Source organism: Balaenoptera acutorostrata, chromosome 3 (assembly GCF_949987535.1).
Source record: "Balaenoptera acutorostrata chromosome 3, mBalAcu1.1, whole genome shotgun sequence".
In the NCBI taxonomy this organism is placed as follows: Eukaryota; Metazoa; Chordata; class Mammalia; order Artiodactyla; family Balaenopteridae; genus Balaenoptera; species Balaenoptera acutorostrata.
In genome coordinates, this window is record NC_080066.1 from 44242369 (window position 1) to 44256114 (window position 13746).

Below are 13746 nucleotides of genomic sequence, written 5' to 3' on the forward strand. Positions count from 1 at the left end.
ATTGCTCACAATCTCCTGGCAGAGAGACACATAAACGGTTACAGTTTAATGTGATTATAGAGATATGTGCAGAATGCCATGGGACCTCTTGAAGTAATTCTAAATGTTTAAGAATAAAGAGTCATCGCATTGCCAGAAAATGGTTAATCAGTTTGGAAATTGTTGCTCTTAGCTTAAAATGGACACTATCCCAGATATTAAAGCAACAATAATAATAATAATAATGTTTTATATATTACTTAGATGGTTCAAAGCATTGCCACAGATATAGAAGAAAATATTGAATCAGAGAGCTGGAAAGGACCTTAAGAAGTCATCCAGTACAGCCTGTCATTTAGACGCATGGAACTGAGGGCGGCATCCAGGGTCCCACCCTGACTCGATGGCAGGCATAGGGCTATAGTTCACACCCTCTATCTAGTGGTCCAGCGGTCTTTCTCTTAAACAACTGACAATATGTTGTACTGAGCCCTCTTGTTCTCTCTTTGGACTCATTATTGGCATGACCTGCACAATTAGGATGGGAACTGAAGTAAGAGGTGTCTGCAAAGCTAACTGACACATTGGCTATCTCATTAGTGCCTGTCTGAGTGTGCTGACCTTCCTATCTCTTGTTCATGTGAAATAGAATTACACTAAGGTTCTAAATACGATTTTCTCAGGCTTTGCCCCTCTATGCCTCAGTTCCCCCTTAATTCCTGCCAAATAGTTTCAGGAGTACCCAGGGCCATCTCCTGTGTTGGTGCACTAGTCTTTCTAAGTGTAGGTTATCTGCCATGTTCTTCTGCCCTGACTCTTTGGGGTGAATGTCTCATCAAGGCCAATTGCAGCTGAAGGCACAGCTGCTACTGACTCCTGCCAAGGAGGCCAATGAGTGTGCTCAGCTTTCTAGGGGTGGGTCTGAGTCTACTGGCATCTTTGCTAAGGGGACCATCTTCCATTATTATTTGCACCCAACTTGCCACATTCTGGGCTCTTGATATACCACCAAGATTTGATTGAATCTGGTGGAAAATCTCAGAATTATCTTTCCCTCCACCTGTGGCCCATTGGGCTACGACCAGGCTGTTTTCCCTAATTCTCACTTCTAATGGGTCCTGCATGCAAACAGACTCCGTGATGCTTGCCAAATGGGCTTTCAAGACATGACAAAATCCTAGGATGAATAAAGCTTAGGCTCTAAATCAGTACTTCACTATTTAGAAAAGCCTAGTGTTAATACGGGTTCCAAGGAAAAAGAGGTCCATAATCACTGGTAACACTGGTTTCTACCAGTTAAATAGATTTTAGGGGGAAGAAAGAGGGGAAGAAGAGCAGCTTTATTATATAATATAAATTATAAAATCATTTAAAATAATAATTTATTATTAAAATATACATGGCATAAAATCCACTCATTAGAGTAAATGATTTTTAGTAAATTTATAGAGTTGTGCAACAACCATCACTATAATCCAGTTTTAGAACACTCACAACACTTCTCTGGCTCAACTTTCCTCGAATTTACTTACAGTCGCTCGCCGCTCCCACCCTGGCCCTAGGCAACCACTTACCTGCTTTCTGTCTCTATGGATTTGCCTGTTCTGGAGAATTTCATATAATGGAGTCATACGCTACATGGTCTTTTGTGTTTGCCTTCTTTTACTTGGTGTAATGGTTCTGAGGTTCCTCCATGTTGTAGTATGCACCGGTAGTTTGTTCCTTTTTCTTGCTGGTTATTCTTCCATTGCATGGATATACCACCTTTTGTTCATCCATTCATTAGTTGATGGACATTTGTATTGTTCTCAGTTTGGGGCTATTGTAAATTATGTTGTTATTTACATTCACATATTAGTCTTTGTGTGGGCATATGTTTTTATTTCTCTTAGGTTGGAATTGTTTGGTAAGTGTATGTTTAACATTTTAAGAAAGTGCTGAACTGTTTTCCAAAGTGGCTGAACCATTTCTTATTCTTACCAACAGTGTATGAGGGTTCTAGTTCATAATATCCTAGTTAGCACTTGCTATCGTCTGTCTATTGATTGTAACTATTCTGATGGGTGTGTGGTGGTAGCTCATTGTGATGTGAAATAGGTTTTTATTCAGGTCTTCTCACAGCTTTTAACATAGCCATGTGCATTATGAATCTCTGAAAGAAAATGGTGAATAGAGTATGCAACATTTCCTAAACTTATTTGCTCTTGAAATTCTTTTTTTCCTCTTAAATGAGCATATTAAAAGGCCTAATGTTCTGCAGAACACATTTTGAGAAGCATTACATCATTTGATTATAACATTATTTTTAGCTTTGTTCTATGTGTTATATAATCATGAACAAGTGTTTACCACGCGATGATTTTGAATCAGATAGCATAGACGCAGAGGTTAACAGAATGTAAGAGTTAGAGGATGCTTAAGAGATTTGTGCTGGGTCATTTTGGAGAAGCAGTGGTTTTCATGAATAACTAAATGTCAGTTTGTTTTTCTCTGTGTTTTGTTCCCCAGCCCAGTCCAGATGGGCCCCAGGTCTCAAGTGGAGTTAGGCAAGGCTCAAGCTGAGATCCTGGCTACATTTTCCTTATCAATCCTCAGATAATAATCATAACAACAACAACAATCATAATAAAAAATCAAATTTATATATTGATCACATCCGTGCCAGGCACTGTGCTAAGCACTCTTCATGGATTATCTTCCCAAATCCTCAGCATAAGTACTAGTATTACAACCATTTTACAGGTGAAGAAACTGAGGCACAGAGTCGCCAGTAGCTTGCACACAGGTAGCAGGAAGTGGCAGAGTCAGGATTTGAACCTGGGGCCTTAACACTAGGGGTTGTGTTCTTGAACCACTCTGCTATATAGCCTACCACCCTCCAAAAAGGCAGATCAGCCTGAAGAAAGACTTGTCTCTCTTTCTTTTTTTAATTTATTTATTTTGGCTGCACCAGGTCTCAGTTGCAGCATGAGGCATCTTCGTTGCGGCATGCAATATCTTCAGTTGCAGCATGCAGACTTCTGGGTTGCGGCATGTATTCGGGATCTAGTTCCCCAACCTGGAATCGAACCCGGCCCCCCTGCATTGGGAGCGCGGAGTCTCACCCACTGGACCACCAGGGAAGTCCCTGTCTGTCTAAGTTACACGGCAATTGTAGGATGCTGGAAAGATTTCCAGCCCAGGATTTACCTCCCTAGAGTCATCATCGTCCTAGATACCCTCGCTGCTTCCTCTCACCCGACAGGAAATACATCACTTGTTCTCCCCTGTAAGGCCCCTTGTGTTCGTCCTTCTCTTCCTGTCCCGAGGCCACCACCTTTGTCCAGGTCTAACCTCACCTCTGGATTATTCACACACGTGCGCGCACACACACACACACGAAAACTTCTACCTGGTTTCGTTGTCTCTAGGTTTTCACTTAAAAACCAGGACACACATTCCCACCAGGAAGATCTTTCCAGATCCCTGCTGTGCATGACACGCTACTTTACCCACTTCAACGACAACTTCAGGGCTTCCCTTGCTCAAAGGAAAATTCTCAGTCTCTGAGCAGGGCATTCAGACTGATTGCTATTTCCCTCCCCAGTCTATCTCCCATAATCGCCCCTTCTTGGATCCTCTGCTGTGGGCAGATGCTTCATTGCTGCCAAAACAAGTGAAGCCATTCCTACCTCAGTGCCTTTGCTTCTCCCTGTTCTCCAGCCTGTAGTGCCCTCCTCTCTGTTGTTTGCTTCTCTGAGCCCTTTCCTGCCCTTGGAAATCCCCCGACCTCTAAGATGCTATTTCAGCAGAACTCAGCTCATAGTGATCCTTCCCTTCCCTGAACCTCCTCGGAGAACCTACCACCTGTGACCCTGGTCATCTGTCCAACCTCTTCAGCCTCAGTCTTGTTTATTGTAAACTGAGTATAAAAACAGCCCCTGCCTCATAGGGTTCTTGTCCCAGTTGGAATATTTAGAGCACACGATAAACTTAGCATTGTACTTGGCTCAAAGCCACAGGGCAAGTACTCAATAAATGAAAGATAATATTAGTGAGAGTTAATATTAACATTTAATTTTTATGATTGCATGATGCTTTGTGTTGTTTGACTCTCTCATGAGGGGTAGACCTCTTGAGAATGGGGATCAAGTCATGTCATAACTAATACGATGCCTTAAACACCAAAGATCCTGGGGAATGTATGTTGAGGATGGGCAAACAAACTTGAACCTGGGAGTCAGAAGCCCAATGTCAGTCCTAGCTCTGCAGGCAGCTCCTTGTATGACCCTGACTTGTCTCCTTGGGCTCCTAAGTTTCTTCCACTGTACATCAGCCCTAACATTCTCTTTGAAGCTGGCTTCAAATCCAAGCCCTGAAGTTGATTCTCTGTGTTACATTGGGCACATTCTTTAACCCTCTTAGCCCTCAGTTTCCTCATCTGTGAAATGGAGAGAATAACGTTGCTTCACTATTGGCTGCGAGGATAAATGAGGTAATGCTTGTAACCTGCTCATATTAGTCCGCAGTTAACAGCTGCTCTTCTGGTTGTTTTATTATTGCTGTTTAGCTGATAATCATTAGACTTGCTGATGTTTTTGAATATATGAGTTTCCTGGTGCTGCCATAACAAAGGAGTACAAACTGGGTGGCTTAAAGAAAGAAATGTATCATCTCACAGTTGTGAAGGCTAGAAATCCAAAGGCAAGGTGTTGGTTTTGATTGAACCTGATGAGAGTTGATTCTTTCCGAGGGCTGTGAAGGAGAATCTGTTCCAGGCCTCTCTCCTTGCTTCTGGTGGCCTCAGACATCCCTTGTCTTGTCAGTGGTACCCTCCCTGTGTCTCCACATCGTCTTTTCTCTATGTGTGTCTGTCTCTGCATCCAAATTTCCCCTTTTTATAAGTCACCAGTCATATTGGATTAGAGCCCACCCTAATGATCTCATTTTAACTTGATTACCCTTATAAAGACGTAGTTACAAATAAGGTCACATTATGAGGTACTGGAAGTTAGGGTTTCAATATACCTTTTTTTTTAGGGGGGAGGGGTCCCAATTCAACCCATAACAGATTAATAGCTGTACTCTCTAGAAAATACTTTGCTGAAAAAATGAGTTGGCATTTCTCAATGAAAAAGAAAAAAAACCCACAGCACTTGACAGTGAATCTTCCCGACACCACGACACCTGACGTTCACAGCAGTTCATTTAACTGGATCAGATGAGTAGAATTTGTTTTGACAAAGATCTGCTTCTTTCCACAAAGCAAGTCCCAGGACCTTTGTCCCGAGTGGTATTTCCCACATGTGCTTTTGGAATTGCAAATCTATCATTTTTAGTTCATGACATTTTTGCAGAACCCCCAGGATGGAAATAACACACCAGATCTCAGGCAGTTGGTGTGTTCTTTCTCCATTTTTTATAGCATTCTGCAAAGCTCTCATGCTGTTTACATGTGATTTATATTCCTCCTGTGGTCCTAAATGCATATAATAAAAACAGATTTAGAATATTAATTTGACATGGTTCAGGCCAGCATGGCTTAACACAAATTTATTTACTGGGTATGGTGAAAAATCTGAAAGGATGAAGAGAGAATCAGTTCTCAGTAAATATTTCTTGCTGATTTTTTACCTCACTGTTCCTCAAAGCGTAGTCCACTGGATTCCTTATGACGTTTGTGGAAGCTGCAGATTTCCAGGCCCCATCCCAACTCTGCAGGTTCAGAGTCTTTGGGGGAGGGGTGCTGGGATTTGCATTTCTAATGAGCCCCTCATGCCCTGAGTGGCTCTGGCCCACCCTGCGTTTGAGAACCACTAGCGTCTGGCATCCCCCAGTAGATATCCCTTGTGTTTTCGGAGTCAGATGAGTTCCAGAGCTGGAGTCTGTCCAGGGCTGAGGGTGAGGAGAGCCAGGCAGACAGGTGTGGGGCAGGGGGTCCAGGGATACCCTGTGGGCACGGCGAGGGCGAGCGTGTCCAGTCCGCTGTGGGGTGGCGTCAGCTGAGCTTGGTGAAAGGACAATGTGGGTTTTGGGTATGACAGGGAGGCCTGGAAAGGTTGAGGGAACGAGTATGTACTTGACAGCAGGTGGGTTGAGCTGGGGAGTGGATTTCTGGCAGCCCTGATGAAGAGATCTGAGCATCCAACTTAGTCCGAGGGTCTGGCAGTGGGGAGAGTTGAAGTGAGTTAAGGTGTGTGGGAGGGGTCTGGCCTCCACCCGGGGGGCTGCTCAGTGAGAAGCTGGGCCTCAGAGCCACTTGGGGAACCGTGTGAAAACTCAGATTTCTGAGCTTGAACCAATCCCTCTGCATGCATTCTAGAATCTGTTTTCTAAACTCCCCGGGGGATCTAGTGTGACAGGCCCTTGGAACAGCATTTGGGAAGCATGACAGCCATGGAAAGAACTGACTTTGAGGATCAGTGGACCTGGTTGAGTCCTGGTTCTGTGACCTTGATCTAACCCCACCTGAGGCACAGTTTCTTTATCTGTAAGATAAGGATGCAAACACATTTTCCTTCTTTTTCTGATTGTTGTAGGAATTAGGGATAAGGGATGTGACACATTTAACACAGTTTCTGGTACCCAGGAGACATTGTTAAATGGTGACTCCAGACCTTGTGAGAACTGGGATTCTAGGGATGTAATTAGGACAGGGTCTGCTGGGCATGGAAATCAACAGATGGACCCACTGATTGGAACTGGGATATAAGGTAGGGTCTTGGCTCTGACAATACTGGGTCTTGGTTTCCAGAACTGGAGCTAGAAAAAAAAAGAGCAAAATAACATCAATGCTTAAATAGTGTTTACCAAGCAGGTCAGGCACTGTTTTAAGTACTTTATGCACAGCCTTACGGGTTAAGTACTATTGTTATCTCCATCTTACAGATGAGAAAATTGAGGCTCAGGAAAATATGTGCATGATCACATGGCCATTATGTGGCAGAGTCAAATTTCAGGCACAAGCTCTCTGGCTCTGGGTCTTTAGCAACTATTCTTGCCTATTTAAGACAAGTACAAGGTCAGAGTGGCCCTGGAACCACAATGCTGAGTTTCAAAAGTAAGCTGAGCCCTGGGAAAAATGGTGTTGGATATTTCTTTGCCATACATTTCTAGATGTAAAATTGTACAGCCACTTCATGCCAAAGTTAGAAAAGCTGGCCTCCTCATAACAGAAGCTGAGCTGTAATAAACCTGCCCTATTGCCAAAAGCTTGATCTATTCTAACAGAAAACCCATAACACAAAATAGTCTTGTATTGAAAATCTCTTGCTTGCTTTATATTTCATTCTTGTATAAGACTTGACCCCTTTCATGGGTTAATCAATGCTTCCAAGGGCCTCTCTGACCACTGCTCTTTTTCACTGGTTTAAGGCTCATTCATTTGGTATGAATCTGATGTCTAACCAAGATTTCCTCCACATTATACATGAAGCACTGGCACTAACAAATATATTTGTTTAATTCTGAGAGTATTTTGTCAGAATTTCCACATTTCATAACATTCTTCTCTTTCCTTTCTCTGTACTCCAGGGTATAACCTTCAGTAGCAGAACAAACCAGGCCAGTCAGCAAGTTGCCAAGTCCTGCAGGCTCTTTGTCAAGGAGAACAGCTGGACCCATTTCTAATCAACGTCTCCAACACGATACCTTTGGATTGCTGCAGGAGACCAGACCAGAATTTGAAACTTTCCAAAGACTTCCAATAGACATTGAATGCAAATGGATACTTAGGTTGCCTTTGAGACCAAGGGAAAGAATACAGGTGTCACGTTCACCCAAGAAGTCTACATTTAAACCTCTGTACATAGAATGGATGATGGTTATTGAAACAGCCCAAACCTCTTTCACAGTGCAAGGGATATAGCTCGAGAGGCAAGCAGGCAGTCCCAGAACCAAGGAATGGATGACTACAGATATCATGACAACTATGAGGGCTATGCCCAGAGTGATGGCTATTATCGTGGTAATGAGTCCAATCCAGAAGAAGATGCACAGAGTGATGTTACAGAAGGCCATGATGAGGAGGATGAGATCTATGAGGGCGAGTACCAGGGCATCCCTCACCCAGATGACATCAAGACCAAGCAGACCAAGATGGCGCCCTCCAGGGAGGATGGTCTTCGGGGCCAGGCAGACCTGATGGCTGAGAGGATGGAAGAGGAAGAGCAGCTGGCCCACCAGTATGAGACCATCATTGATGAGTGTGGCCACGGACGCTTCCAGTGGATCCTCTTTTTTGTTTTGGGTTTGGCCCTGATGGCTGATGGGGTGGAAGTGTTTGTGGTGAGTTTTGCCCTGCCCAGTGCAGAGAAGGACATGTGTCTGTCTAGTTCCAAGAAAGGAATGCTTGGTAAGTAGAAATTTTCAAAGATCATTCTCTTTGTGGCATTAAAATCTGAAGGGGAAAGAGCAGTAAAATTTGTATAGCACCTGGCACTGTTAGGTCTCTTAAATCTATCATAGTGTCCTCGAAACACTATCATTTTACATCCATTTTGTCATTAAGGTATTTTTATCTCAGAGAAATGAATAGGCACAGGTTTCCAAAGCTAGTAAGTATTGGAGCTTGGGTGCCTACCCAGATCTGTCTGAGTCCCAAGCTCTTAGTTCTTCTTTCCAAGTCTTTTTTTTTAAAAATTGAAGTATAGTTGATGTACAATATTGTATGTTACGGGTGTACAACATAGTGATTCACAATTTTTAAAGGTTATGTTCTTTTTTCCAAGTCTTGTTGCCTCCTTGAGAGTCTGATTTCTCTCTTTTTTGTGTTAAACCATCTTCCATATCCAAATGACAAATTCAGTTTGTGTGTGGCAAGCCAGAGGTCTCTTCCACTCAGTCCTTCTCTCTATGTCTTTCCAGAACCTGATAGCATCCGCTCCTGGTTTCTCTTGTATATAAGTGTTAGTGGGCTGAATGCCTGTGTGCCTTGGCAATGAATACTGGGCTGAGCGACCCACAGAGCCCCTTCAGGCTGTTGGGGATCACGCTGTGAAGCACAGATGGATTCCATGGGATGGAGGACCAGCTTTGCAAATCATTGATGAGACTAGCACCACCAGAGCCAAACAACAGATATCAGGGCTTGCGGCACAGAGGATTCTGTGAAGTTAGAGAGAGGATGGGCATAAACAGTGTGGCATAGAAGAGATTCATCAAAATATAGACAAAATAGTCTTGGTCATTAAATGTCCTGCAAAACATATTCATTCTCTAAATTCAGAGTCCATGCAATTGATTGTTTAGCAAATATACAGTTACAGAGAACTTACTGTGAGTCAGGTTCTTACTCAAGACAGAGACGTAGTTATGACCCACAAGAACTCAAAATCCATCTAGCAACTTAGTTCCTTCACTCAAAAGATATTTCTTACTTGTGTACCATGTTTTAGTCTTTGTGCTCAGGCCCTGGGGAGAAAATATTGAACAAGGCAGATGTAGTCCTTGACTCTCAAAGAACTTACATAAAGTAGGACAAACAGGCATTAACGAACATAGAGAATTATTTGATTATGGTAGAGATACCTGCTATGAAACACTTTGTGCCATTCTGGTCCCAATGCCTGCTTTAGAGCAGGGATTGACAAACATTTTCTCTAAAGCTCCAGATGGCCTCTGTCACCACTACTCAACTCTGCCTCTAGCACAAAAGCAGCCATAGACAATTTGTAAACTAATGGGCACAACTGTGTTCCAATAAAACTTTATTTACAAGAAAAGGCAGTAGGCTGCATTTAGCTTATGGGCTATAGTTTGTTGGCCCCTGATTTAGAGCCACAATAAATAAGATTGGGATATAAAATAAAGAAAACATCTGCATAAAGAATTGTCCCTGGAGGCTCTTAAAAATGGTTTTACAGACTCACAGATATAGAGAACAGACTTGTGGTTGCCAAGGAAGGGGAGTAGGGGAGGGAAGGAATGGGAGTTTGGGATTAGCAGAGGCAAACTATTATATATAGGATGGATAAACAACAAAATCCTACTGTATAGCACAGGGAACAATATTCAATATCCTGTGACAAACCGTAATGGAAAAGAATATGAAAAGAATATATGTATAACTGAGTCACTTTCCTGTACAGAAGAAATTAACACAACACTGCAAATCAACTATACTTCAATAAAATTTTAAAAGAAAGAAAAAAGAAAAATACGGGCCAATATCCCTAATGAATATAAACGCCCCCCAAAAAAATCAGCCTTAAAGAAGTAAATTCTGACACATGCTAAAACATGGATGAAACTTGAATTATGATAAGTGAAATATACTACTCACAAACACACACACACACACACACAAATGGTTTTATCCATTCCTGCTTAATTAAAGGGACATTTAAAATGATGAGAACTCTGTCAGATATGGCCATCAGGAAACCAGAAGAGACCAAGTATATGCAAACAAAAGAGATGACTCAACAAGCAAGACATCATCCAGAGTTTTTAAACACCAACAAAATTTTATTTTTTAAAAATTATTTTTATTATTTTTTTATCAACAAAATTCTGCTGTGTTTCTCTAAGTTTCAATAGATTTTTTAAAAAGGGCAAAAACCAAAACAAAACATACCCCAACCTCCTGATCAAACCAAACCATCCCCAGTTGATCTAAACATTTCCAAGACCATTATTTTGCTTTGTGATATTCTCAACTGAAACCTTGGATCCCTATTAGTCCAAATTGATATGTCAGTAATGCTTTCACACCCTCTTGTTCTCTCTGCCACCCTGGTGCCCAGCAACCTCATTAACAGCACAGTTACAGCTCCTGCTGGCTCCCAGGGCAAATGCTAGGAGTTGAGGAAACATGGTTCCAATCTGGAGAGCCCACGTTTGTGCAATTTTACTTTCAGTGTTTATCATGAAGATGCTATGACTTAGCCCAAGAGGGGCAGGCAGATCCCTGAGCAGAGATGGACTCCCGATGCACTTGTGGGGCCCCCTTTATGGATCCAGGGAGGTGGGTGATTGGAGGGTCTCATGAAGCCGGCTTTTCCATGTGCTGTCTCATGTCAGCTTCATAGTCACCATGGTGCTTATAGGATTTTTATCCCGTTTGTACACATCAGGAAACAGGCTCAGAGAGCTGTATTTAATGTCACATAGTAATTGCTGGAGCTGGGATTTCAACCCAGATCTTTCTGATTTCAGGATCTGTGTTCATTCTGCTATACCATACCGCCTTTCTTTCACACATGGTCTTTAGGAAGGAGGTCATGCCATGGGGCAGACTTCTTTCCAGTCATCAAGCATCCCATAGATTACTTGAGCAACCATGGATTGCTTCCAACAGAGACATAGCATGATGTGGGGAATAGTGGTGTGGACACTGGTGTCTGGCCACTAGGGTTTGGTAACTGGCTATATCATTTATCTTCCAGTGACCTTGGGCAAGTCATCACTTCTTTAATTATCAGTTTTCCAGTATATGGAATAGGGTAATGATACATCTGTTGTGAAGATTCAATGAGATAAAGCTGGTAAAGCAATCAGCGCTCCATGCCCCTAAACTACTGTTTGTTCTTGTTACTTTGTATTATGACAGTCTCCCTTCAGCATTTACAGTGAATTATAGTTGCAGTGAGACAACAGAGCAGCCTGGACCCTGCAGCCAGGTGGCCTGGGTATGAGCCCTTGCTCTGCCAATTCTTAGGAGGGTGACTTTAGGAATTAATTAACTTCTCTGTGCCTTGGTTTCCTTCTCTGCAAAATGGAGATACTAATGGTATCTTACCTCATAGGGTTTTTGAGGACTAAATGGATTTAATGCATTTAACTTGCCTGAAACAGTGCCTGCCCATAATAGGTGCTCATTTTAGTTATTATTGTTGAGGTTGTTATTATTACTAAGTTGATTGCTTGATAATGATGACTCACCCAAATTCAGGACTAGATTTTCTCAGGTGACATTGCATATTTCTTTAACCCGAAGTTATTTATAATAGGCTTTTAAGGTCAAGCTTCCCTACCTTGGCTGGTGAAAAGGCCTTTTCTGTTCAAGTGCTAACCCAGTTCTTTCTTTCCCCTTCCTAGCTGTTTTTTTTTTAAAGACAATATTTTTTTGAGCAGTTTTAGGTTCACAGACAAATTGAGAGGAAGGTACAGAGAATTTCTTTATGCCCCTTCCCCACACACATCATCTCCTCCTATTATCAACATCCTCTAGCAGATGTACATTGTTACAGTTGATGAACCTACATTGACACATCATAATCACCCAAAGTCCATAGTTTATTTTTACTTTAGGGTTCAATCTTGGTGTTACACATTCAATGTGTAACAAACAAATTCAATGTGCCAAACAAATGTGTAATGACATATATCCATCATTACAGTATCATACAGAGAATTTTCACTGCCCTAAAATTCTTTGTGCTCTGCCTATTCATCTCTCCCCCCTTCCCCAACCCCTGGAAACAACTGATTTTTTTTTTACTGTCTCCATAAGGTTTTGTCTTTTCCAGAATTTCATATAATTGGACTCATATAGTATGTAGCCTTTTCAAATTGCCTTCTTTTGCTTAGTTATATGCATTTAAGTTTCCTCCATGTCTTTTCATGGGTTAATAGCTCATGTCTTTTTAGTGTTGAATAATATTCCATTGTCTGGATGTACCACAGATTATTTGTCCAGTCACCTACTGAAGGACATCTTGGTTGCTTCCAAGTTTTGACAATTATGAATAAAACTGCTAATAAATGTCCACGTGTAGGTTTTTGTATGGACATAGTTTTCAATTCCTTTGGGAAAGTATCAAGGAGTGTGATTGCTGGATTGCATGGTAAGAAAAGGTTTGGTTTTGTAAGAAACTGCCACAGTCTCCTAAAGTGGCTTCACCATGTTGCATTTCCACCAGCAGTGTATGAGAGTTCCTGTTGCTCCACATCCTCGCCAGTATTTGGTGTCTTCAGCGTTCTTCATTTGGTCATTCTGATAGGTGTGAAGTGATAGCCCGTTGTTTTAATTTGCATTACTCTGATGACATATGATGTGGAACATCTTTCCATATACTTATTTGCCATCTGTGTACCTTCTTTGGTGAAGTGTTTATTAAGGTCTTTGACCCATTTTTAAATAAGGTTTTTTGTTTTCTTATTGTTGAGTTTTAGGAGTTCTTTGTAGGTTTTGGATAACAGTCCTTTATCAGATGTGTCTTTTGCAAATATTTTCTACCAGTCTGTGACCTGTCTTCTCATTCTGTTAACTCTCTTTTATTTTTAAAAGAAACTGGGGGAGTTCCTTGGTGGTCTAGTGGTTAGGACTTGGTGCTTTCACTGCCGTGGCCTGGGTTCAATCCCTTGTGGGGGAACTGAGATCCCTCAAGACCTGCAGCTCAGCAAAAAAAAAAAAAAAAAAAAAAAAAAAAGGAAACTGAAAGTGATATGCCTCTGGACTTGACTCCTAGTTGATGTTCCAGGGAAAGAATTCAGAAGGAGAACTCTTCCTACCCCCAAATTCGGGCCTCAAATTATAGACTATTTTGTTAATTTCTTCCTGGAAATGGATGAACCATTCAGAAAATAAAAAAAGCATCCCCAGGCCAGGTAACAAAAATATCTGGGTGCCGCTGTGCCATTTTGCTGAGGTTTTAGGAAGATGAAAGTTTGCTTCCTTGAAGGGCTGTGTTTTAGTGAGTCACTTGTCTAGAACTGTCTCAGTTGGGGAAGAAAAAGTCCTGTGAAAATGTTGTTAGCATTGAAGGGTCAGCCCTGCTTCTTATAAAGTGGTTGGTCCCCTTTAAGACAAGAAGAATGCATTCATTTGTTAATTAGACTCTTTAT

General features: G+C 41.8%; 1 protein-coding gene across 8 annotated transcripts in view; it reads left to right on the forward strand.

Moving 5' to 3' along the window:
- Positions 1 to 13746, forward strand: part of SV2B (synaptic vesicle glycoprotein 2B) — a 224408-nt gene that overhangs the window by 138083 nt on the left and 72579 nt on the right. For all 8 annotated transcript variants that reach the window (XM_057544560.1, XM_028164836.2, XM_057544562.1 and 5 more), the window contains one exon: positions 7492 to 8311. In XM_057544560.1, coding sequence (XP_057400543.1) covers positions 7861 to 8311 — 451 coding nt within the window. In that variant the 5' untranslated portion in view covers positions 7492 to 7860. The remainder of the gene's footprint in view (positions 1 to 7491; positions 8312 to 13746) is intronic.